Below are 25,723 nucleotides of genomic sequence, written 5' to 3' on the forward strand. Positions count from 1 at the left end.
GACCATAATAGCTGTGAGTTGCTCCTGCATATAACAGCTAAGATGTTCCCAAAAGCTTCTGCCATAATGTGCATTTATACGTACTATCAACACGTCTCCTCCTCCTACTCTCTGTTTAGCCCACCATTCCACTGAGGTAGCCTTTCTCAAGGTCACTAGCATCCACATTCCAATGGTTAATTTTCAGTCATCTTATGTAGGCCCTCAGCAGTACTTGGCAAGGTTGACTGCTCCTTCACACTTTAATGCTTATCCATAGATATTTCAGTATATGGTTCTAAAATACAACATCACATAAATAACAGTGCTATGGTCCAAATGTTTATGTCCCTCCGAAATTCATATGTTGAAACCTAACTCCAAGGTGATGGTACTAAGAGTTGGAATCTTTCGGAGGTCATTAGGTCATGAGGGTTTCACCCCCATAAATGGGATTAGTGCCTTCATGACAAGGCTTGAGGGGACCTGTTTGTCCCTTCCACCATATGAGGACACCTACAAGGCACCATCTATGAGGAACAGGCCCTCACTAGATACTGAATCTGCTGGAGGCTTAATTTTGGACTTCCCAGCCTTCAGAACTGGGAGAAATTTCTGTTGTTGATAAATTACCCAGTCCAAGGCATTTTGTTATAGCAGCAGGAATGGACTAAGACAAACAATATAACATAAAATATAATTATTAAATCTAAACAATGAACAATAATTTCTTAGTATCATCAAATATCTACTTGGCGTTCCAATTTCCAATTGTCTCACGTATTTTAAACTATTTTTAAGTTTGGTTGTTGAGTCAAGATCTAAATACAGTCCACACACTGTGGTTGGATGGTGTTTCTTTAAAGTCCTTTTTAATCTGTAGCTCCCCTGCTCCTTCCTTTTATCCTCCTATGCAATTTCTTTATTGAATAAACTGGACTGTCCATCCAATGGCTCTTTCCTCTTCAAAACAGCTTTTTTTCTTGGCTTCTAGGATGATCCTTTCTCTTGGTTCTCCTCATACCTCACTAGCCACTCATGTTACTCAGTGGTTCTTCTTGATCACTCTGCCCTCCAACACTGGCATGCTCAGGGTTTGATCCTCACCTTGCCTTCTTCTTTATCTGCATGGATTCCCAGGTGATCTCATCCAGCCTAATGGCTTTAAATACAATACCATCTGAATGCTGATGACTCCCAAGCTCTCCCCTGAACCCTGGACTCTTACGTCTGGTTATTCAACATCCACAATTGTTTTTCTAATAGAATTCTCAAACTTAACATATCCTGAACTGACTCCTGATTTCCCCCGCTCCCCACAATCTGCCCCTTCTATTGGCTTCCTCCCAAACATAGTAAATGATAATTCCATCTTTTTGATTTCTTAGGGCCAGAATCCCTGGAGTTATCCTTGATCCTTCTCTTGCTCTCATACCCCCGTCTGATCTATTAGCACATCTGTCACATCTACCTTCACACAATCTGACCACTTCGCACAGCCTCCGTCACTAGCGCCCTAATCTAAACCACTGTCATCTCTTACTTGCATTACTGAAATTTCCACTTAACTGCCTTCCTGGCTTCTACCCTCTCTCCCTTTCAGTTTATTCTCCTCAAAGCAGCTGGAATGATTCTTTTCAAATGCACGTCAGATCATGTCACTGTTCTGCTCAAAAACTTCCCATCTCAGAGTAAAAGCCAAAGTCCTAAAACAGCCTATAAGATCCTATGTGATCTGGACGCCACCCCCTGACTCTCTTGCCTTCTCTCTCTACCTCTCTGTCTCATCCCATGCCACCTCAGTCACACTGGCCTCTGTTGTTTCTCAGATATGTGAAGCACACACTGATCTCAGGACTTTACGCCTACGGTCCCTAGAACATCCTTCTGCCATTTATCCACATGACTTGCTACCTCACTTCTTCCAGGTTTCTGCCCAGAAATCTTTCTATTAATGGGGAATTCCCTGAGCTCCCTACTTCTTTTACTTTGATTTTTACCCCCCACCCTAATACACACAAAATTCCTCTCTCTTTGTAGCACAATTGCCCACTGATACATTATTTATTTGTTTGTCTGTCTTCTGCATTAGTCTATAAACTTGAGAAGCTATTTTATTCACTGCTGTATCCTTAGTGTCTAAAACAGCCTCTAGCATGAAGTGTGTATTGAGTAAATATTTCCTAGATGAATTAATGGTGAATGTGTTAGAATTGTAGGAAGAGTGGTTCTCCAGACGTCACTGTACAGTGGTTTGAAAGCTTTAAAGGAAAAAGGAGGAGAAACAAATGGGGTTGGGGGATTTTTCTTTAAATAAAACCTTACTGCGCTCTCCTAACAGATAGTTAGAGGTGGACACCAAGAAGACAGTACTGGAATTGGAGGTGCTCTGAAATGCCATCTGCTTCATCTCTGAATGCAAGTTCTTGAAGAATGTTTTAAAAGATGGACTACCAAGGGGTAGGAAATTTATCTAACTCACCTAAGCCATAGGAAGTTAACTAATCGTTGAGAAACATTAAACAACTTCTCCTTCCCATAAAAAGTTGAAAATTGGAAAACTGGAGTCAATAGCAATTGGACTAAATCGGATTGGAGATTGCAATGACTGGGAAGGAGATGTGCAGAAAGGCCTCTTCTAATTCAACTGACCCCTTACCTTGAAAAGCTGTCCTCATAATCGGAAGCCACTCCTTCCTCATCCTTGGCTCACTTTATTATTTCAATCGAAGGACAATGCACAAAGGAAGAAGAGCATTTGTATTCCCTATGACCTCTAAAAATGTTTGTGGTAGAAATGACAGGTGTTGAAATACATTTCATCTTTAGAAGTTCGATTTCCATATCCAGTATAGTGGCAAGAATAAGTATGAATATTACTTTTTTTTTTTTTTGAGAAGGAGTCTCACTGTCTCACCCAGGCTGGAGTGCAGTGGTGTGATCTCAGCTCACTGTAACCTCTGACTCCCAGGTTCAAGTGATTCTTCTGCCTCAGCCTCCTGAGTAGCTGAGATCACAGGTGCCCGCCACCACATCCAGCTAATTTTTGTATTTTTAGTAGAGACGGGGTTTCACCATGTTGGCCAGGCTGGTCTTGAACTCCTAACCTCAGGTGGTCCACTCACCTTGGCCTACCAAAGTGCTGGGATTACAAGCGTGAGCCACCGTGCCCAGCCAAACTTTACTTTCTGTGATATTGTGAGGAAGGCAAAGGCAAAAGGTTTGAGGTAAAAAGAGATACAAGAGGGAGAAAATATTACCCAGTTTTCTTACTTGGTATTTACTCATTTCTTTTCCCTCTCAAGCAGTATACACAACACACACGTGCATGCGCACACACACACACACACACAGTCTGTGGGGAAAAAAATCTCAATCTCCTCCTTATGAAGGATGTAGGATGTTACAGAGATATTATGATGCAATGAGGACCCTATGAAGTACACTGATAACATTGTGAGGTCAGGATTTTTACTGAAATGTTTGTCTATATGAAATGCATCAGACCTAAATCAGCTTTCCTCCCTGCTAACATCCTCGTGGCAACTCTTACTCCTACCTGCAGTATGGGATTTTAAGATCAAAGGAATTAGACCTAGGGCAAAAACTGAGACAGCAGGGAGGCATTGTAACAACTGGAAAGTTTTCCAAATTGGTAAACTTGCAGTGTTCTTTCTGTACAGAAGTAAAAGATCCCCTATGACCCTATGGATATCAGGAAGGAAAAGCGTCTCAACACGGCACTTCAGATCAGCAATTTCAAAAAGGCTTTGAAAAGATTTGAAAAATTGGTTGAACAAATAGCAGCCCAGAAAAGAGATGAAAGAGCAGGCTTATTTATCCATAAAGAAGGTAAGATCAGTGATTACACGATAGTCCAATTGGGTCTGTTGGTTAGAAATGGAAAATGTTTTAAGCCATCAGAGAGAAGCATCAGAGTTTAATGTGAAAGAATGGGTGCTGAAAGGGCATGAAGACCTGAGTTCTTGTTCTTTCTGTGTCCCTAAATAACAAAGCGGACATGAGGAAGCTTTTGTTTTGCTTTGTTTTGTTTTTGTTTTCGTTTTGTTTTGTTTTTACTTCTCTGAACCTAAGTTGCTTCGATTGTAAAACTATGGGATTGGATTAAATGACGTCCAGTGTTCTTCTGTAGACGCTGCCATTTGATGGCTCACTGGTTGCCCTGGGATGCTCAGTAGTGTATAGCACTGCTCTTTCTTAGCCTAAAGATATCATGAGACCATAAAGACTTTCATAAGAAGTGCAGCTTCCTGCCTCACCATGATTCCATTGTCTTGGCCACTCTCCATATCTCTAGGCAGGAATGATCTTGAGGATGCAAGCTAAGGAGAATATGGTGGACAGTGGTCTTACAGGAGGATTTGCAGCAGAGATGCCAGTGCATAGACGAGATTCAAGGGGAGTGGTGTAGTGTACAGCTTTGGCGTATTGAGGACAGCTGTGAAAAATAAAGCTACATGGCAGAGTGAAACACTAACAGAACAAACCCTGCTGTTGCAATGAAAGGAGCAGAGCCCATATAATTGCTAAAGGGATAGTATAGCCAGCCTCTGAGTGTGCCAGGCTGCATAGTAATTTGTAAGTGAAAATCTTGACTTTGGGTGTTCAAACCCAAACTGGTATTAATTGAATTGTATTTAATAATTTATAGTCATGTTAATCAATGTCATTATGTTCATTTTATTTGTGGAAAAAATGGGAGCTGAAGATAAATCACTTGCCCAAGTTACCCAACTTCTTTTCTTTTCTTTTTTTTCTCTTCTTTTTTTTATTTTTTGAGGCGGAGTTTCATTCTTGTTGCCCAGGCTGGAGTGAAATGGTGTGGTCTCAGCTCTCTGCAACCTCTGCCTCCCAGGTTCAAGCGATTCTCCTGCCTCAGCCTCCCAAGTAGCTGGGATTACAGGTGCCCACCACCACGCCTGGCTAATTTTTTGTATTTTTAGTAGAGATGGGGTTTTACCATGTTGGCCAGGCTGGTCTTGAATTCTCGACCTCAAGTGATCCACCTGCCATGGCCTCCCAACGTGCTGGGATTACAGGCATGAGCCACCGCGCCCAGCCAAAGTCAGCCAACTTCTAAGTGTTAAAGCTAAGACTTGGACCTTTTGGATATGCTTTTTCGGTGATTGGGAACTTGACTGGGCTTTCTAAACTACTCAATGAAACTTGCATTTTTTCCTAGTCAGTTTGTTTTACCTCTCTCTAATTGGTTTTTCAAACCCTTGACACTTTTTCTGAATTCTCTGTGGGATGTCTGCTTCTCTCAGCCAAGTTTTCTATGTCATAAAAGAAAGCAAAGTCAAAAGACAAGAATTTTCTCAAACCCCCTTTTTCCACTTCTGAATCACTGAAAGCAGCAGCTGTCCTTTCTATTTCTCCTCCCCTTCAAGGCTATCGGTTTGCTGCAGCAGCTTCAAAATCTCCTTTTCTAATGGATTTGTCCTCTCAGTCTAAAAATATACTCAAGCACCATGACCTTGACTTTCTCTTTTCTTTTAGCTACCACTGTATGCCTCTCCTTTCCTTCTCCACTGAATTTCCTGACAATATCACCACTTAACTTTCAATCTACTCAGGTCTGGCTTCTCTGATCACTTTGCTGAAAATGCTCTAACCAAGCTATCTGATAACCTAATATAGTTGCCAAATTCAATAAATTGTTTTCATTTTCCAGCCTACTTGGCCATTGCACTAGATTAACATTGTTAGCTGCCTCTCCTTCAAGAAACTTACTTGTCCTGCGTCTTTCATCGTATCATTCTTATTTTTCCCCTGTCTCAATTCTTTCTTTGCTTCTTTTTCTCCTTGAGCTTTGCCTACTGTGTTCTCTCTCAGTCTTAGAGCATAGCTACCATCTAACTAGTTTCTTAAGCCAGATATCTTGGTATAGGCTGAGCATCCCTAATCCAAAAATCCAAAATCTAAAATGCTCCAAAATTCAAAACTTTTTGAGAGCTGACATGAGATAGGGGCATATTAATATTTGCCTTCTGGTGATTCAATGCACACAAACTTTGTTTCATGCACAGAATTATTAAAACTATTGTATAAAATTACCTCCAGGCTATATGTATAAGGTGTATATTAAGTGTAAATAAATTTTGTGTTTAAACTTGTGTCCTATTCCCAAGACATCTCACTATGTACAGTATATGTAAATATCCGAAAATCTGAAAAAAAATCCATAATCTGAAACACTTCTAGTTCCAAGTATTTTGGATAATGGATACTCAACCTCTGTAACCTTTCACTATGTCATGGTATCTATCTCTTGGCTTATTACAACAGCCTATTACTGTAATAGTCTTCTTGGCCAGGCGCGGTGGCTCACGCCTGTAATCTCAGCACTTTCGGAGGCCGAGGCGGGCGGATCACGAAGTCAGGAGATTAAGACCAGCCTTGCCAACATGATGAAACCTTGTCTCTACTAAAAATGCAAAAATTAGCTGGGCATGGTGACATGTGCCTGTAATCCCAGCTACTCGGGAGGCTGAGCCAGGAGAATTGCTTGAACCAGGACCCGGGAGGCAGAGGTTGCAGTGAGCCAAGAACGCACCACTGAACTCCAGCCTGGGCTACAGAGTGAGACTCTGTCCCCCTCACCCCCCAAAAAATAGTCTTTTTGCCGAGTTAATCATTTCTCTATACTTCTGCCAAGAATTTTTCATTTTAAAAATTATTGATCTGCCATATTCCTGGTTTTTTAGCTCACCTCTAAAATCCATATATACTAACAAAGCATGCAAGGCCATTCACAGCTTGCCTCAGCCCAGCTTTTTAGTCTCAACTCCTGGCATTTCCCTTCATGCACCTTCTGCCCTAAAACAAACTTTTTGGCATTTCCAAACATGCTCTTAATGACTCTGATTTTGCGCATGTCATTCCCCAATATGGAGTGCCTTTTTTTTTTTTTTTGGTGCCTGTAAACTCTTGCTCATCTTTCAAGACCCAAATCAAATGTCACCTCTTTGTAAAAACTTCTGAACTTTCCCTAAGCAAAGCCATCCTCAGCACTGTTAATGCACTTTATTGCCATCTCGGGGAATTTACCTGCTGCATTTAACCTGCTGAAATTGATATTAATGTGTTCATTCATTCCTGCCCCTTATCCTCCACCATTGGCCTGCGGTTGTTTTGAAGGCTTTCTGAACCTCAGGCTGGCACAGGGTCTGGTGTCCAGAAGGTACTCCTTCAATGTGTTCTAAATGCACAAGTTGACCTTGCTCTCATTAAGAAACTTATAATCACAAAGCCACACTGAAAATTTCCTTTCTCTATAGTTTTTAAGATTTGATGAAAACTACATACTGCTAGACAAGTTACCTTCTAGTGGTAAACTTGTTACTTTCAAGTGGCCTAAAAAGAGTGAGGAGAAGGGAGAAATGTAATCTTAACTTTTGTCAGGCTGTTAATACTGTCTGGCACAAATTCATATTTATTAACAAATATTGGAAAATAAGGTCTACCTCTCACTATTACAGGCAAGGAACTAAGAATTAGAGAGAATGTTTTTAATGGAACAGGGTCTACCTCAAAAATGATATCAAGTAGATTGAAGGAATTTGTTCAAAAGTAATGCTCTTCGATCTTGTGAATGACCTGGTGGAATTAATTTTATCCCAGGACAAAAAAGTCTCATTATCCTCATCCAGTGATATTTACAATGAAACTCATATCTTGTACCAGTTGGTGTAAATAAATATAAAACAGCTAAGTAACTGTTTAGATGCCTCATAAGAATTTCTGACTCAATATTACCAAAATAGAGTGCTTTATTTTCCCCAACAATCTTTTTCCCATTGCCCTGCTTTTTGGTAAATAGATCAACATTTGCTGAGTTTTGAAACTGGAAACCTGAGTGTCATTCTAGAACCAGGTATCTTAACCTTGGCGCTATTGATGCTTTGGCTAAATAATTATTTGTATATTTGTGCGTGTGTGGAGTTGAGGGGGGTAGGGTGGGGGCTGTCTTGTGCATTGTAGGATGTTAAGCAGCATCCTTGGCCTCTACCCTCTAGATGCCAGTAGCACACCTACTCCTAGTTGTGTCAGTCAAAAATGTCTCCAGTCTTTGCCAAATGTTGTGTGTGTGTGTGTGTGTGTGTCTGGAGATGGAGGTGAGGTGCAAAATCTCCCCTGGATAAGAACCACTGCTCTAGATTTCTGCCTTTCCTTCGCTTACCACTTCTGCCCCCAAAACTTCCAACCCACTAGCATATCTTTATAATTCTACTACTTCCAACCATATCTTACCATCTCCACTACTATCTCTAGGGTGCCTGTATCCTAGGGTGCCACTTACCATCCAACTGGGGACACTTTCAAGACTGAAAGGGAATGTTATTAATAATTTTAAAAAGAGGCATAAATGAGACTTTCCATGGCAGCCCAGGATGTGCAATCACCCTCAGTGTTACCCTGGCCCAAACCTCCATTTTCTGAAGCCTACACTAATGCAATTGCCCTCCACTAGTTTTACGTCTTTCCATCTGGCCTCCTAGCAGCAGCAAGTGTGCTTTAAATTTTTTTAAAGGCATATTATATCATTTCACCCTATAAAACACCCCAACGACATCTTACCATCATGCTTAAAAGAAAATACCCGCTTCTGACTCTAGCTCTTTCCTCCTTCGCACCTGGTCTCACCTCACAGCACTTTCCGCAGTCCTCACTGCAGGTACTTCATACCTACTGACCTTCTTGGAACATGCCAAGCCTGTGCAGCAACAGGCCTTCATGTTGATCAGCCTCTGCCTAAAAGGCTCTTGTCTAGCTTTCTATGTGGCTGACTCTTTTTTTGCTCATCAGGTCTCAGCTTAACTTTTTACCCACCTCCTTAAAGAGGCCTTCCCTGAGGTCTACCCCTACTTGCCACTGCCATACAATTCTATCACAGCTCCCTACTGCTTTCCTTTTTTGTGCTTATTCTACAACAACTTGTTTATTTTAACTTTGTTACTGAGCTTGACATACGTATAATAAAGCCCGTAAAATGTACTCTTCTTAAGTAGGTAGCCCTGTAAATTTGAACCTTGGTAAACACACCTTTAGCCACCATCCAGATCAAGACAGGGAACATTTCTAGAGTCCCAGAAAGTTCCCTCATGCCCTTTTGCAGCAATACTGCTTTTCACCTTATACACAGGTAACCACTCATGTAACATCTATCTTTATTAATTAGCCTTGCCTGTCACAATCTGTAAATAGTTTGTTCACTTGTTACTTTTCTGATTTCCCGCTATAATATAGGCTCCCTGAGGGCAGGGATCTTGCTTATCTAATTTTCTATTCTAAGCCCAATGTCTGGCTCAGTTCTTACACCTAAGAGATACTCATTATATTTTTAACTAAATAAAACCATCTGATCTTGTCTATACAGTTTGAGAAAGCCTCACATCTAATTCCTTCCTGTCCTTAGATTCAATAGTCTTACCCCAGGGAATTACAAAATTTGACAAAATCAAGATTCAAGCAATGGTGTGTGTGTGTGTGTGTGTGTGTGTGTGTGTGTGTGTGTGTATGTGTTTACATAGAGTTCAAGAACCAGTTAAGAATTGCTCGCCAGGCACAGTGGCTCACATCTGTAATCCCAGCACTTTGGGAGGCTGAAGTGGGAGGATCGCTTGAAGCTAGGAGTCTGAGACCAGCCTGGGCAACATAGTGAGACCCTGTCTCTACAAAAAATAAAATATTAGCTGGGCGTGGTGGTGGGTGCCTGTAGTCCCAGCTACTTGGGGGGTTGCACTGGGAGGATCACTTGATCCTGGGAGGTAAAAGCTACAGTGAGTCATGATTGTGCCACTACACTCCAGCCTGAGTGACAGAGCAAGATCCTGTCTCAAAAAAAAAAAAAAGAATTTCTCTTTGTTCACTTCCACCTTCCACTCAAGATGAATTCTACCAAAGACTCCAATGGTGAAACTTTTTACAACAGGAAAAAGGCAATTCATTCTTGAATTTTTGCATTCCTGAACAAAACTCCTAAAATATCTTAAACAGAAACCAGGGAGAATGTATCAAACACCATAGTAAAATATTTTCTTCTTATTTAGTAATATTTTAGCCAAAGGCCTGATTATGTTTGCAAACACAAGATCTTTTTTTTTTTTTTTTTTAAGTTCAGGGGTACGTGTGCAGGATGTGCAGGTTTGTTACATAAACGTGTGCCATGGTGGTGCTGCACAAATCATCCCATCACCAGGTACCAAGCCCAACATCCATTAGGTATTCTTCCTCATGCTCTCCCTCCACACCCCCACAACCCTGTGACAGGCCCCACTGGGTGTTTTTAGCCACCATGTGTCCTTGTGTTCTCATCATTCAGCTCCTACATGTAAGTGAGAACATGTGGTATTTGGTTTTCTGTTCCTGCGTTAGTTTGCTAAAGACAATGGCCTCCAGAACCATCCATGTCCCTGCAAAGGACATGATCTCATTCCTTTTTATGGCTGCATAGTATTCCATTGTGTATATATACCACAATTTCTTTATCCAGTCTATCATTGATGGGCATTTGTATTGATTCCATATCTTTGCTATTGGGAACAGTGCTGCAATGAGCATATGCATGCATGTATCTTTATAATACAATGATTTCTATTCCTTTGGGTATATACTCAGTAATGGGATTGCTGGGTCAAATGGTATTTCTGCCTCTAGGTCTTTGAGGAATCACCACACTGTCTTCCACAATGGTTGAACTAATTTACACTCCCATCAACAGTGTAAAAGCCTTCCTTTTTCTCCCCAACCTTGCCAGCATCTGTTGTATTTTGACTTTTCAATAGTAGCCATTATGACTGGTATGAGATATTATCTCATTGTGATTTTGATTTGCATTTGTGTAATGACCAGTGATGATGAGCTTTTTTTCATATATTTGTTGGCCACATGAATGTCTTCTCTGAGAAGTGTTTGTTCATGTCCTTTGCCTACTTTTTAATGGGGTTGTTCATTTTTTTCTTGTAAATTTGCTTAAGTTCCTTGTAGATGCTGGATATTAGACCTTTGCCAGATGGATAGATTGCAAAAATTTTCTCCCATTCTGTAGGTTGTCTGTTCACTCCGATGATAGTTTCTTTTGCTGTGCAGAAGCTCTTAAGTTTAATTAGATCCCATTTGTCAATTTTTGCTTTTGTTGCAATTGCTTTTGGTATCTTTATCATGAAATCTTTGCCTGTACCTCTGTCCTGAATGGTATTGCCTAGATTTTCTTCTAGAGTTTTTATAGTTTTGGGTTTTACATTTAAGTCTTTAATCCATCCTGAGTTGATTTTTGTAAATGGTATAAGGAAGGGGTCCAGTTTCAATTTTCTACATTTGGCTATCCAGTCCTCCCAGCACCATTTGTTAAATAGGGAATTCTTTCCCCATTGCTTGTTTTTGTCAGGTTTGTAGAAAATCAGATGGTTGTAGGTGTGCAGTCTTATTTTTGGGTTCTCTATTCTGTTCCATTGGTCTGAGTGTGTCTTCTTCTACCAGTACCATGCTTTGGATTACTCCAGCCTTGTAGTATAGTTTGAAGTCAGGTAGTGTGATGCCTCCAGCTTTGTTCTTTTTGCTTAGGATTGTGCAAAGATGAGGTCTTTAAAATGCAAATAAATCTGGTTTTTATAGATTGAGATAAGAAAATAGAAGGTTAGGAAATAAAAAATGTAGCTGAAATACAAAAGGTAGTCCTTGGAATTTGATGAAAATGTACTGTACTTTTTTCAATGCAGATGCAATTGGTTATGACAAGTTTTATGCATCAGTACAGAAGCTCTTTGGTCCAGATGTGCAGAATCAAGATGTGAAACGCTTTTACAGGAAACTGTGCAACAACACGGATGCATCTGCAGACTGGTGTGAGGTAGACTCATTTCATGTTCATAATATGAAATCCAGGTATTATTTTTCTAAGTTTGGAATAAATAATTAAAACAAAGTGTTACTCCCACAGGGGTTGAATCACAACGGGCATGTGTCAGTTTCAATACCTACACCCATTAAGACATGGCCACTGCCCACAAATGAAAGTGGGTAAAGTAGGTAACTATTTAGCTGTAATATTAATAAACAACTCTTAAATATTTTCAGACCAAGCTGCCAGTTGGAAGAGCTATACACCTCTAACAACAACCAAGATTTTAATGGTCTTCATTTCACCTTATATGAGATATTTCTTTTCAATGGGTTCAATGTACACAAATTTTCAGTGCATCCAAATTATTAATATAAGAGAAGAGGCTACAATTGACTACCTGTTATATTCCCTGAGTTTTCTGATCACCATGGTATTTATTCTTAAAGAATTACACATATCCATACAGAGAAATTAAATAATTTTTATAAATTATCTGGTTCTTTAAAAAAATAAATAGAAATAGTAGAAAAAAGAAAAAGTAAAAATCTAAGGGATTTGAATACCACATTTTATAAGCCGATGGATATGTATAAGGAGAATTTAAACCCAAGACACAGGAAAAATACAACTCTATCAAATATATATGGAGCCATTTCAAAATTGACCACATCAGGCTAAAAAGAAAATGTTAATAAATTCTGATATAATAAATTAGAAGCCTAAAATAAAAGATAGCCAAATCCCTCACATCACCCAAATAAAAAACAAATTAATTAATTTTAGGAAAAAATTGCAAACGAAAAAAGTTTCTACAAAGCCTTTGAGGAATATATAATTCCCATGTTGTATGCATGTTTCTATAATGTAGGAAAAGCTGAAAAGCTATCCAGCTCATTTTATGAAGCTAAAATAACACTGAATTGAACATAGACAAAATGTCAGGCAACTATAAGCCAATATTACTTATAAATATAAATTCTAAACTCCTAAATAAAATGTTAACAAGTTGAATCCTGCAGTGCATTAAAAATTATTTCCAAGTACAATTTACCCCAGCAAAGTAAGGGTGGTTCAATATTAGACAAGCCAGAAACATACTTCATTTAACAAGTCAGGGGAGAAAAAATAATATGCTAATGTCAATCCAAGGTCAGCAAACTAAGGCCTATGGGCCAAATCTGGATAGACAGCCACATTTGTTGTGAATAAAGTTTACTGGAACACAGCAATGCTCACTCATTTACAAATTGGCCACGATTGCTTCTGTGCTACAATAGAAGAATTACGTAGTTTTGATAGAGGCTGAATGGCCTGGAGGCCTAAAATATTTACTACCTAGCCCTCATTGAAAAATGTTTGCAGACTTCCAACCTTAAAGTAAAATTAAAAGTAAAAAAGATGTCTAATAAGAATTCAATAGCCATCCTTGCTTTAAAAAGAAAAATAATCTTAGCAGAATAGGAATAGAAAATTCCATTAATTTGAGAAAGGAAACTGACTGTAATAGTATTCTATTGCTACTGTACTAAATTATCATAAATTTAGCAATGAGAAGAAATACATATCATAGTTTGCATGGATCAGGAGTCTGGGACAGCTTCACTGGGTCCTCTGCTCGGGGTATCATAAAGCTGCAATCAAGGTGTTGGCAAAGCTGGGTTCTCATTTGGAAGCTCCACTAGGGAAGAATCTGCCCCCAAGCTCATTCAGGTTGTTGGCAGAATTCAATGCCTTGCTGTTGTAAGTCTGAGGGCCTCAGCTTCTTATTGACTGGAGGCTGCAGGTGTCCCTCTTGTCCTAGAGGCTGCCTGCAGCCCTCACCATGTGGCCCTCTTTACTGGCAGTTCACAACTTTGCATCTTCAAGGCCAGCAGGAGAATTTTTCCCTCCATAGTCTGATAAGAGGAAATTTTATATAATGTAACATAATCATGGGAGAAACAGCTCATCGTATTTGTCATATTCTCTTAATTAGAAGTAAGTCACAGTTTCCACCATATTTAAGGGACAGAGATTACACAAAAGTGTGACTTGTGTGTGTGGGAGGGAAGAGGAGGACATTTTAGAATAGGTCCACCATAGAGACTTACCAGAAACATATTTAAGCAAGGATCATATTTATTGCTGAAATACTAGACACAACCCCATTAAAATCAAGAACAAGAAAAGGATGCCTATTCACCACTAATCTTCGACACTTTATTGGAGGTAGTAAGCAATGCAAAGAGAGGGGAAAAGGGCAAGAAATGGAATTGATATGTAATCAATTATTTAAAAATACAAAATTCTCATTATTTGTGGATATTCTACCAAGAATATCCAACAGAATTATATGGCAAACTATTAGAACCGAGAGTTTCAAAAGAGTTCGAAAAAGATACATGAAAGAATCAATAATTTCCACGAACACCAGCAATAACCACCCCTCTCTCTCACCAAAACTAACTAGAAAATAAAAAGATTCCACTCACAAAAGCAACAAATAGGAGAAAGTATCATGGGATAACTCTATTGAAAAAAGACAGCAGAATAATAATTGAGAGGCTCAGTTTGTAAAGATACCAACTGTTCCCGAATTGACTTAAAATTTAATCTCATGCTCCTTGCTGTTTCACACTGAAACATGAAGAAAAGGGGAAGGCTGGCCCTGACCCCCGTCCCTTCTTTTGCCATTACTGGCTCCATCTTACATCATGAGGGGCCATGTGCTCACATATGGGCACCCCAGCCCACATGTCTAATCTCTTCCATACCTTCACCTCCACAAACACTATCCCTTGGCCACCCCCTCAGAGCTAGAGGTGTACACACCAATGGTGTGCAACCCACCCTCATATGGTGGATAAGAGGCTTCACAGGCCTGAAAGTAGACTTGGCCCCTTTGGGGAGAGAATTCTGGGGTTCGAGGAATCTACAGCATGGTTTAAAAGCATTGTTATGGACCCCTGGTAGACAATGGCCCATTAGCTTCCACAGAAAAAACTAGAGTGGGGCCTTCTAAAGCTGTGCTGTCCAACAAAGTGGCTGCTAGCCACATGTGCTACTTACATTTAAATTAAGTTAGAAATTCGGCTCCACAGTTGCACTAGTTACATTTCAAGTGCTCGATATTCACATGTGGCTAGTGGCTATTGTATTATACAGGACAGATTACAGAGTATGTCCATCATTGCAGAAAGTTCAACTGGACAGCGCCACTCTAAAAGCCTAGGCCCCTCGGCCTGGGCCTAAAAGCAATACTGCAAATGGAATCATAGCTAATTTTTTTGTTTTTTGTTTTTGTTTTTGTTTTCCTAAATATACTGATTCAATAAAGTAGAAGACATATATGTATTTAACAAGAGCTCTTAGCCACCCAAAGATTTTGAGAAATCAAATGAAGAGTGAAACAGTCAGCTACTTTGCAGCCACACAGAAATGACTGTTTTTATCCTAAATTGTGTAAGTGTACAACATGAATGCATTGTTTTGTTTTTTTGTTCCAGGATCTAATCTCTATCACACTTTGTAAACCCTGTGGATATTCCCCCATAGATAGGTAACTTGAATGCAATGTCATTAAACTTGGGATAGATGTGATTTTGAGAATCACATTTTCTCAATGTTCTCTATTTTCTTATGAATATTTCTCACACACTCAGTGGTTTATGTGCATGAATTTCTAATGCAATCATTTTGGACCACTTAAAATATGAAAATGTGTATCTAACCAATGTTTCATGTCAATATAAAAAAATTACGAACATTTGGAAGGTAGAAAAGTCTGTTCATATTTTATTACACACATAGATTGAGAAAAGCAACGCTCTGAAGATATCCCATAAATGCCAACAAATGAGACAAAGCACTCTGTGATAAATCCATTTACATGGAATTCTACAGTAACTGAGAATTTGGTCTCTGAATGAAATACTAAAGTAAATCAGATTTTTTTTGTTTGTTTTACAGATGAGGAAATCAAGCCTCATTCTCTCTGACGTCTGCTCCTCTTTCTCTTTCTAGTTAGAACATCATAATCTTCCTTCATTTGTAAAATGTCTTCTTTTTTTCAAGAACCTTCTTTTCAGGTTCTCATTTAATCTTCACAATAGCCACGCAATGTAGATTATGGAGGATATGTTATTGAAATGATAAAGATGAGAAAAATCACAAAAAGGTTAACTGACTTATCTAAAGCTGGACAGAAAGTCTGTTTTGGTCTTGGAGCTGAGATTTTTCTCCCTCTTTATGTAGTAAGTTCATGTGACATCATCCTGGGGCCAGGTGCGGTGTCTAATGCCTATAATCCCAGCACTTTGAGAGGCCAAGGCAGGAGGATGGCTTGAGCCCAGGAGTTTGAGACCAGGCTGGGCAACATGGTAAGACCCTGTCTCTATGAAGAAGGAGAAGGAGAGAGAAGAAGAAGACTTTAAAAAAACAAAACATATGACATTATTCTGTTACATCCCTTGGGTTCCTATAAATTGTATGCAAGTTTAATAGAAAAACTCATGGCCAGCTTCTGGCACACTGTGTGTATATAAAGAATCACTTGAGGTTTAAGAAAAATGGGGCAGGAAGGCTCTTCTTTCATTGTCCTGTCATTTTTCTCACAAACTATTTGTGTCAATGCTCCTAGGGGCATTTCTATTTCAAGCCCTGTGACCTAACCTTTCTGGGCTTCAGATCCATCATCTGTAAAATGGAAATTCAATTCGAGGAGACTAACTTCATTTCAGTATGGGTTACCTAGCGTTTTCTTAATCAGTTAATATTAATCTTATCAGGTAATAAAAACACAATTTATTCTTTTAAACTCAGGCACAGACATACCCATCTTGTTCCAAATATAAATCTCTTTGTGGTAGCAATGCCACAAAAGTTTAACTTTCTTTTTCAAGATTTTTCTATGCAAAGACACTTGGAGAATTGGAAATTCATAGAATAATGAAATCTTATAACTCACCTAAACATTATCTAGACCTGCTCCTTCAATTTATAATGAAAAAAAATTTAATGTAAAGAGATCAAAGAAATACGACTGCCTTAAATTTATAAAGCTAGTTAATGGAAGAGTCTGGCGCAGACACAGTCTACTTTTCTTACAATGTCATGTTAGTCTGGGTTTCCAGTGGGCAACTTATAAACACATTTTTTTAGGAGCACACTACAAATTAATCCAAAGAAGAGGCATACGACACCATATGGAATGCCTATAATTATGTTCCCTCCCAAAAGTGAATTTTCAGTGAATTATTATGAATCTAAAATTATATTTGCTAACTTCAAAAATGTTAAAAGAATGTTCCAGGATAGGTTAAAAAATAAGCTGCATGCAGGTTTTTATTTTCTTCTATTGGCTTTTTTATTTTCTCCATATGTTCTACAATGAACATATGTTCCTTATATAATCAGATAAAAATGAAGTTAAAAAATGAATCACTTAAAGCATGGAGCAAGACTTTTAAATAGCATAGTTAAAATAAAATTAACACTCTAATAGTCATAATATATATATAAGTGATAAAATACTCAAATCTTGTCGCAGGCAAAATTACTATACTGAAACTGAAAAGGTCGAAAGAGAAATTTGAGACCTCGAGGCTATGTCTCATCACAGGAGAAACGGGTATTTGCTGCTCTTTAACACCATTATTTGCTTGAGACATTTCCTTTCAAAATGTAAAACTTTCACTGTTGCTTCTGAAGGAGTTTATCTGGTATAATACCTAAATTTTTCTCAATAAATTCAAGTAATTTGATATTTTTCGTATCCTTTGGAAGTTATTTTTTGGTAAGCATTGTAATAGTGTGTTATTTACAAGTGAAAGTAACAAAATTTATTATTGTCATAAGAGCATATGTCCACAGTCTGCCATCTACCTACCTGTAGATGTGATTATAAAATATATGCATGATAAAATGCATAGCTGATGTGTTGTTTGGGTAAGTAACAAAAATGCTTAGCGTGCAGTTTTAAATTAGCAAGGAAGATACCTTAATTCTGTTTCCTGTACTGTCTCTGGAAAAATTACGAATTATAGTTACTCAAATGTTGACATTGATGGAGCTCCTACCTGGCACTTGGTGCAATCTAAGTACGTGCTAATCTTTCTCATTACTAAGTAATCTAATCATGCACTTCCTCAGTGAATCCTTACAACAGAGCATAACATGGGGATTATTACTGATTATCCTTATCTTACACACGGGAAAGACTCAAGTACAGAGAACTTAAGGATCTTGCTTGAGGTCATGTGACTAGTAGACAGTAGAACCAAGATTTGGACCCATGACCAATTCCTAAAGCACTGAATACTTCCTCGCATAGGACATTGCTCCTGAATTTCTTCACATCTGTTGTTAGACACTTGATGCCTTGGCACTATCCCCACAAAAATTAAAATAAAGTTAAACGACTGTCTGTAAACTGCTCTTTGAGTATGGGTATCATTGACGTAGGAGACATAATTTCAAATTGGATGACAGCATGTATGGTGTGGAGTTCTCTCATCTCTGATAAACATTGGAATTCATTAATGTAGAAACAAAGAATCATCATCACCATTATCATTACACATTCTCTGAAAATTATTATTTCACACTATTCTCTGAGGTTACATTTGCTGCCAACATTTATCAATTGTCTACTTTGCATAAGTCCTTTAAATTGTACCAAGTTGTGTTTATAAAATGAGGGTGTGACTGGCGGAATTCTGAAGGTGCCCGTCTTCCCCAAGATTCCTGTCCCCTGGTTATTCCATCAAACATGAACATAGACACTGCTGGGAAGGAGCTTTGCAGATGGAATTAAGGTACTAATCAGTTAACCTTAATATAAGAAAATTATCCTGGATTATCTAGGTGGGTTCAAACTCATCATATGAGTCCTTAGAAACAGAAGAGGAAGAAAGAAGAGAGATTCCAAGCATGATGGGGGACTTGAAGCTCCATTGCTGTTGCTGAGACATAGAAGGGCCCATGTACTAGGACTAGATAGAGACCTCTAGGAGCTAAGGGCAGTACAAGCTGACAGCCAGCCCGGAACAGGCCTTCAGACCAACCATCCCAATGAGCTTGGAAGTAGATTCTTTCCTGAAAGTCTCCAGCAAAGAATACATCTCTACTGACACCTTCATATTAGGAAAATGAGAGCCATACTGAACTTCTAACCTACTGAACTGAGAGCCAATAAGTTGAAACCATTGTTGTTTTAAATTGCTACTGTTGTGGTAATTTGTTTCAGCAGCAATAGAAAACCAATTCATAGAGGAAAAGTGTCAAAGTTCAAAAAACATATGTCTGCTGTTACAACCAACAGAAAACAAAATGTAGCTAAAAGAGGAATTCAAACTCAACAGCAATGTAAGGAGGTGCAGCACTTGGAGAAGGAAGCTAGAGGAGACAAAAAGCAAAAATAGGACGCAGTTTTACTGTATTATCTGTAATTGACTTCGGAAGGTGTTTTTGTATTTTTGTTTTTAAGATGGGAGAGATCTGCACTTGTCTGAATACTGAAAGGAAAAGTCAGTAGAAAGAAATATGTTGAAGATTCTGGGGAAAGTAAAAGAAGACAGTCTCTGGGCTGGGCGTGGTGGCTCATGCTGTAATCCCAGCACTTTGGGAGGCTGGGAGGGGAGGGGTGGATCACGAGGTCAGGAGTTCGAGACCAGCCTGTCCAATATGGTGAAACCTCATCTCTATTAAAAATACAAAAATTAGCTGGGCATGGTGGCAGGATTGTGGAAATATATGATTGAGGTGACAGATCACCAATTCTAAACTGGGTAAGAAAGGAAGCAGTAACCACAGGGAAATGACAGGTTAGGAAGGAATTTCCCTCTCAGGGTCTGATTGTCTGTAGGAGTCATGTAACTTTCTCAGCAAAGTTTCACACACTGTCAATTTATTCACGTGCCCACCTGACTAATCTTATCAGAAAAAAACAGTCTCATCCTTTAGTGGACTGATGGTTTTAAAATACTACCCTTGGCCGGGTGTGGTGGCTCACACCTGTAATCCCAGCACTTTGGGAGGCTGAGGTGGGCGGATCACAGGGTCAGGAGGTCAAGACCAGCATGGCCAATATGGCGAAACTCCATCTCTACTAAAAATACAAAAATTAGTCAGGTGTGATAGCGCAGCCCTATAGTCCCAGCTACTCGGGCAGGAGAATTGCTTGAACCCAGGAGGCGGAGATTGCAGTGAGTTGAGATCACACCACTGCACTCCAGCCTGGGGGACAGGGCAGGACTCCGTCAAAAAACAAAACAAAACAAAACAAAACAAAACCACTACCCTTAAAGACAGCCTACTGTTCTCATTAGAGGCTGTGGTCTGGATATAACATATCATTTATTTTTCTCTCTCCCATGAGGCCTTCTCAATGTAGGCTTTCCAATGATAACAATAGCTAATGTTTTAAAACGATTACTATATGCTGGGCATGGTGCAAAATGCTCATTTTGACATGACATGATGCCATCTATTATGTCATTTAAACCTCAATAAAACAAAACAAAAACAAAATTCAGAAGTTTGTTCTTTTATTCTACTGATGAGGAAGTTAAGACTTCAGAAGGTGAAGGTATTTTTCCAAGTAATTACTATCAATTCGTTGTACAGTCTGAACCCTGACCCTGGACCACCTGACTCAACCGCACGTGCTCTTTGCCATAAAGTGGTATTGTGGGTTCCAATGACACAGGGCTGAGGTACAGATTGATACATAATTGTTAACTGAATAGTGCATCTGTGAATGATGACAAAGATTGCAGTAACAAAACCTTCCTGTCCACTACAACATAGATCTATTAATTTTCCTTTTCTCTGTCCTTCAGAGGGAATTAGAAATTAAACCTAGAGGGTTTTGCACCCATAAAAAATGAGCAATGATTTCTGAGAAGATAATAAGTTAAGCTTTTATTGAGTGCTAATTTTGCTGGTGGGAAAAAGGGAAAATACAATCAAGTCTCGATGAGCCTGATTTTCCCACAGAAGGGAATCTAACTGTGGGGAATAATTAGGGCAATTGGATGTTGGGAGGTTTGAATGTGGGGGAATGTAAATGAAGAAGTAGTAACATTTGTGAAGCAACTGATGACAGGACATATATTAAAATATTAATATAATGTTAAGCCATCATCTAGCAACTAAATCAATATTATTAAAACAAACTGGCACATTGCTGGTTTTGATTTATTTCCAATTCAGTCATTCAGTCACTAGTTCCTTTAAACTCAAAGTAGTCTCTCATGAAAAGCTTGTTAGAAATGCAGATTCTCAGACCCGCTCCAGACCTACTGAAGCCAAATCTGCATTTTAACAAGATACCCGGGTGGCTAGTATCTACACTGAAATTTCAAAAGGACTCCTCAGTTCACTTCGTGCATTCAACTTTATGAGAAATACTGATATACTAATTATATGACTTTTATAAACATTTTATTAATTAAAAAATTTAAATACATATTTATTTTTAAGTTTGCTCACTAATTTATAAGAATTTTATTTCTGTTGGTTAAAAAGACAAAGTACAGCTATCTTATTTTCTTCATTTTTCAGAGTTATATAATTTGACAGTTTATTCACAAGAGCTCTTTTCTTCCTCACAATTTTTTTTTTCATAATAATTTACTCTCATGCAATGCCTAGAGAGTAGGATTTGGAACACTTAAACTCTTAAATTCCCACCAACAGGGATAAAAACTCCCCCTAACAGGGATAAAGAAAAAAAAAATCTAGCCCCGAAAAATTCATGGAAAATGGGTAAGATAGTCATTTGAGAGTGGCCAAACTCAAGTGTCAAAGGTCTTAGTGGGGCCCTGCATGATGAAAACTGATTTGATTTCCAAATAATTGCCAGCTCCGAATAGACCTATCAGTCTGAGCGTCAGTTCTATTGAAAAGAAAAATCAGTAACTGCTCAAAAATCATGCATTATCAGTATACAGTTTGTTGAATATATTAAACCAGGAGTCCTCAACCCCACCAGTCCGTGGCCTGTTAGGAATTGGGCCGCACAGCAGGAGGTGATTAGCGGGGGAGTGAGCGTCACTGCCTGAGCTCCGCCTCCTCTCACATCAGCAGTGGCATTAGATTCTCATAGAAGTGTGAACCCTGTTGTGAACTGTGCATGCAAGGGATCTAGATTGCGTGTTCCTTATGAGAATCTAGTGCCTGATGATCTGAGGTGGAAGAGCTTCATCCCGAAACCATCCCCTGCCCTGGTCCATGGAAAAAGTGTCTTCCATGAAACTGGTGCCTGGTGTCAAGAAGGTTGGGGACCGCTGTATTAAACTGTCTCCTGGTATAGGGAACCCCCTGACATTCACAAAGCAAGGTGCTGGCTGTTAATCCTAATTAGACTTTAAATTCAGCCAACATGAAATCTGCTACTTTATAGCTAATTCTGAGGCATGATGCATATTTATATGTGCTGTTTGGGATTTCAGATCTTTGGATACTTCTCCTCTGAAGAAGATCCTATTGCTTCCCAGTTGGATGAAGAAAATTTGGTTTTCTTTGTGTCTAGAAAACGGCGAATTTTAATTTCAGGTGACATTTTAGTTTTCTCTTCCGAATTAGTAAGAGTTTTAATATTTTCCTCAAGAATATTGGAACTATATGTTTCCATAGAATCACTTTTCATTTTATGTATTTGTTCAATACTTTATCACTGGGTGTCGGGGGTGGTGAGAGTTTCATATGCAGTATCAAGAAACTCTGCTACTGTTGAAATGGAAATATTATAATTGCTTTGAAGGACACTAAATAGAGAATGTGATGGGAGAAAATTCACATTTTCCTGAAAAGGCTCAGACTTCCAGTTAAACCTCTCTGCAATGATGTCACAATAATGCATGCTCCAGTAAAAGAAGTCATGTTTCTTTTAAAGTATTCTTAAAATTAAGTTTTTGAGTTTTCACTAAATGTGACTCTTCCATTCACTCTCATCTACCCGGGATTATCTTAAAGAAGTTTAACCTGACATCTCTTGAGAGCTTGGGCCAGTCATGGAGGGGCATTGTCCCAGTCTGGGAAGTCTCTAATGTATGTGTTCTTCATTTTCAACTTTGAGCCTGGGACCCAGGACCTCCCGTCGCTCTCCACTCTTAACACCTTGGGGTTTCTTCCTCTTCTTCCCTCCATGGTGGGAGGAGATCAGGAAGAGGGAAGACAAACCTTCAAACCTCCTCCTTCTTCCAGCATTTCCTCCTGTATTCTGAGATGAAGGTCAAATGTGATGTCTTTTAAAAAAGTACCGGGAGGCTGGGCACAGTGGGTCACGCCTGTAATCCTGGCACTTTGAGGAGGTCAAGGTGGGTGGATCACCTGAGGTCAGGAGTTCGAGACCAGCCTGGCCAACATGATGAAACCCTGTCTCTACTAAAAATACAAAAATTAGCCAGCCATGGTGGTGCCCACCTGCAGTCCCAGCTGCTTGGGAGGCTGAGGCAGAAGAATCGCCTGAACTCCAGAGGTGGAGGTTGCAGTGAGCTGAGATGGTACCACTGCACTCCAGCCTGGGTGACAGAGCGAGACTCTGTCTCAAACAAACAAACAAAGCACCTGGAATGCTTTGTGAGCCAAACCCACCTTCATCCTTGACTCTTCCTTAGTCCAACCACTGACCTCAACAGAGCCTGGCCTCTGGCCACGGGAACTATAAAAACAAAAACAAAAACAAAACAAAACAAAAAAAACAAAAACACACACACAGAGACACAAAAGGGCTGTCCCTGCTGCCACCACACTGAGCTAAGGAGGGGCCCCAGAGCAGGGGAGAAGTGTTGCTGGCAGTCTATGTTAGAGCTTTGCAAGTATTTTTCTAGATAGCAGTTGCATTCTATAATTCATCATTCAACAAATATTTGTTAAAGTCTACTATGTAGGCCAGTACCTTTCTAAATGCTAGAGACAGAGCAGTGAACAAACAGACACAAATCCCTGACCTCATGGAGTTTACATTACAATAGGGAGAGGCAGACAATAGCAAAAATTAAACAAGTAAAATATACAGTATGTCAGATGCTAATACATACTATAGGACAAAAAGTAAGCAGGTTGTGGGGAAAATAAAGCAGGAATGTGGGAAGGAGAAGGTGGTTTGAGGATGGGAGCATGGTGTTCGATAGGGTGGTCAGGGAAGTCCCCACTGAGAAGGTGAAAAAGATATGTAGAAAGAGAGAACAAAGCATGCATTTCAGGTAGTGGGGGGAGTGGTGGAAGCTAAGGTTGGAGAGGCAACAGTGGGAGTGGGGACAGATGTGTTGGGACTTGTATGACATGCTGAAGACTTCTGAATGAGGCAGAAAGCTACAAGGGGGCTGTGGATAGAGGAGAGGAGTAACCTGAGTTATCCTTTATATTCTGTTCCAGCTTCTGCATTTAAAATAGTCTGTAGTGTGGAAGGGGTGGAAGCAGAGAGAATGATGGCGGCTTGCAATAGGGCAGTGTTTATCCGTCTTTTTTTTAAAATTACTAACCCCTAAGGAGCTTTTTTAGATTTTTTGTTCCTAATTGCCTTCCCCTCTGCCTTATCCCGCTCCATGCCATTTTAATGCCTCAGGTATGAATTATTAAGTGTATCCAATTATATACTACATGCATATCTGTGTTTTCTGCACAAAAAGAGTAAAATGGATTCATGTTCCCTCCAAGAACTAATTTGTACCCCTTTGGGGGCAATATCTTCTCTGTTGAGATACACGGATGAGGGTGGTAATACTAGGGTATGACACCTGTTCATTTGCCTTTCTTTCCTAAGAGTTTGCAATTATAAAAATTAAGTGCCCTGGAAGAAATTCTATATATATGGCTTTATCATTCAGTACATGGCCATAGAAACATAAAAGTGTCTAGCTAGTCTTTTTTTTTCAAAATGCATGTTTTTTTTTATGTCTTAATGACAGCCCTAGTTTCATTCTTTTATATTGAAAAGCCTAAGATGGTATTAAGTTTTTATCATGCGTAAACCACAATGGTGAGAATTCAAAGAAAGGAGTCCTAAAAGATGTGAAATATCTCAAAAAAGAAATGATTCCAAACGATGTTTAGAAAACGTGTTCTCTGTGAAATATGCACATGCACGTGTATGTGTAGGGGGTGGGTGGGTGTGTGTCTTGCCTTTTCTCTGGGAATTAATTTACCACATTTAGTTAGAAAGCTCTATATATGCAAATTAGTATCTCTGAGGATCATTAAAACACAATGGTTGCTGGGTTTTAGGTTTTATTCTACTTTAATTTTTAAGTAACTTGGGGCTTTCTAGCAAAAAAGCTGGCTGTTTATCTTTTTTTTTTTTTTTTTTTTTTTTGAGACAGGGTCTCGCTCTGTCACCCAGGCTGGAGTGCAGTGGTGCAATCACAACTCACTGCACCTCAACCTCCTGGGCTCCAGAGATCCTCCCACCTCAGCCTCCCGAGGAACTGGGACTATAGGCATGACCCATCACACTCAGCTAATTTTGTATTTTTGGTAGAGATGGATTTTGTCATGCTGCCCAGGCTGGTCTTGAACTCCTGGACTTGAGCAATCCACCTTCCTCAGCCTTTCAAAATTCTGGGATTACAGGAGTGAGCCACTTGTGCCTGGCCATACCTTTTTTTAAAAAACAAATCTAACAAATGAGTTTCAGCACCTTTACTGCTGAAAGTTGAAATGAATATTATGCTGTTGACAGGTAGTAGAAGACGAGATGTGATTAAGAGCATTGTCAAGATACCTCACCTGGATTTACTAATAACAGCTACTCAGAAAGGATTAATAACAGTTTTTAATAACCAGGTAATTTCTTTTTCTTTTTCTTTTGTTAACTGAATGACTCATTTTACAATAACCAGGTAATTTAAAAGCTTGGATTTCTCCTTCCCTCCCTCCCTTCCTCCCTTCTTTCTT

At 39.2% G+C, this 25,723-nt stretch overlaps 1 protein-coding gene across 8 annotated transcripts in view; it reads left to right on the forward strand.

Moving 5' to 3' along the window:
* The first annotated feature begins 3,517 nt into the window (after positions 1-3,517).
* Positions 3,518-25,723, forward strand: part of WDR64 (WD repeat domain 64) — a 160,717-nt gene continuing 138,511 nt past the window's right edge. For 5 of the 8 annotated variants that reach the window (XR_008649761.1, XM_063613472.1, XM_055235195.2 and 2 more), the window contains exons 1-4: positions 3,518-3,831; positions 11,721-11,851; positions 22,279-22,381; positions 25,509-25,612. Coding sequence is in view for 5 of the 8 variants with exons in the window: in XM_063613472.1 (XP_063469542.1) it covers positions 3,687-3,831; positions 11,721-11,851; positions 22,279-22,381; positions 25,509-25,612 (483 nt within the window). In the remaining 3 variants the exon portion in view is untranslated. Of the gene's footprint in view, positions 3,832-11,719; positions 11,887-22,278; positions 22,382-25,508; positions 25,613-25,723 lie in introns of those variants that run through there. The other 3 variants (XM_055235196.2, XM_055235199.2, XM_055235200.2) reach the window with 3 other exon arrangements.

Source organism: Symphalangus syndactylus, chromosome 19 (genome assembly GCF_028878055.3).
Source record: "Symphalangus syndactylus isolate Jambi chromosome 19, NHGRI_mSymSyn1-v2.1_pri, whole genome shotgun sequence".
Classification (NCBI taxonomy): Eukaryota; Metazoa; Chordata; class Mammalia; order Primates; family Hylobatidae; genus Symphalangus; species Symphalangus syndactylus.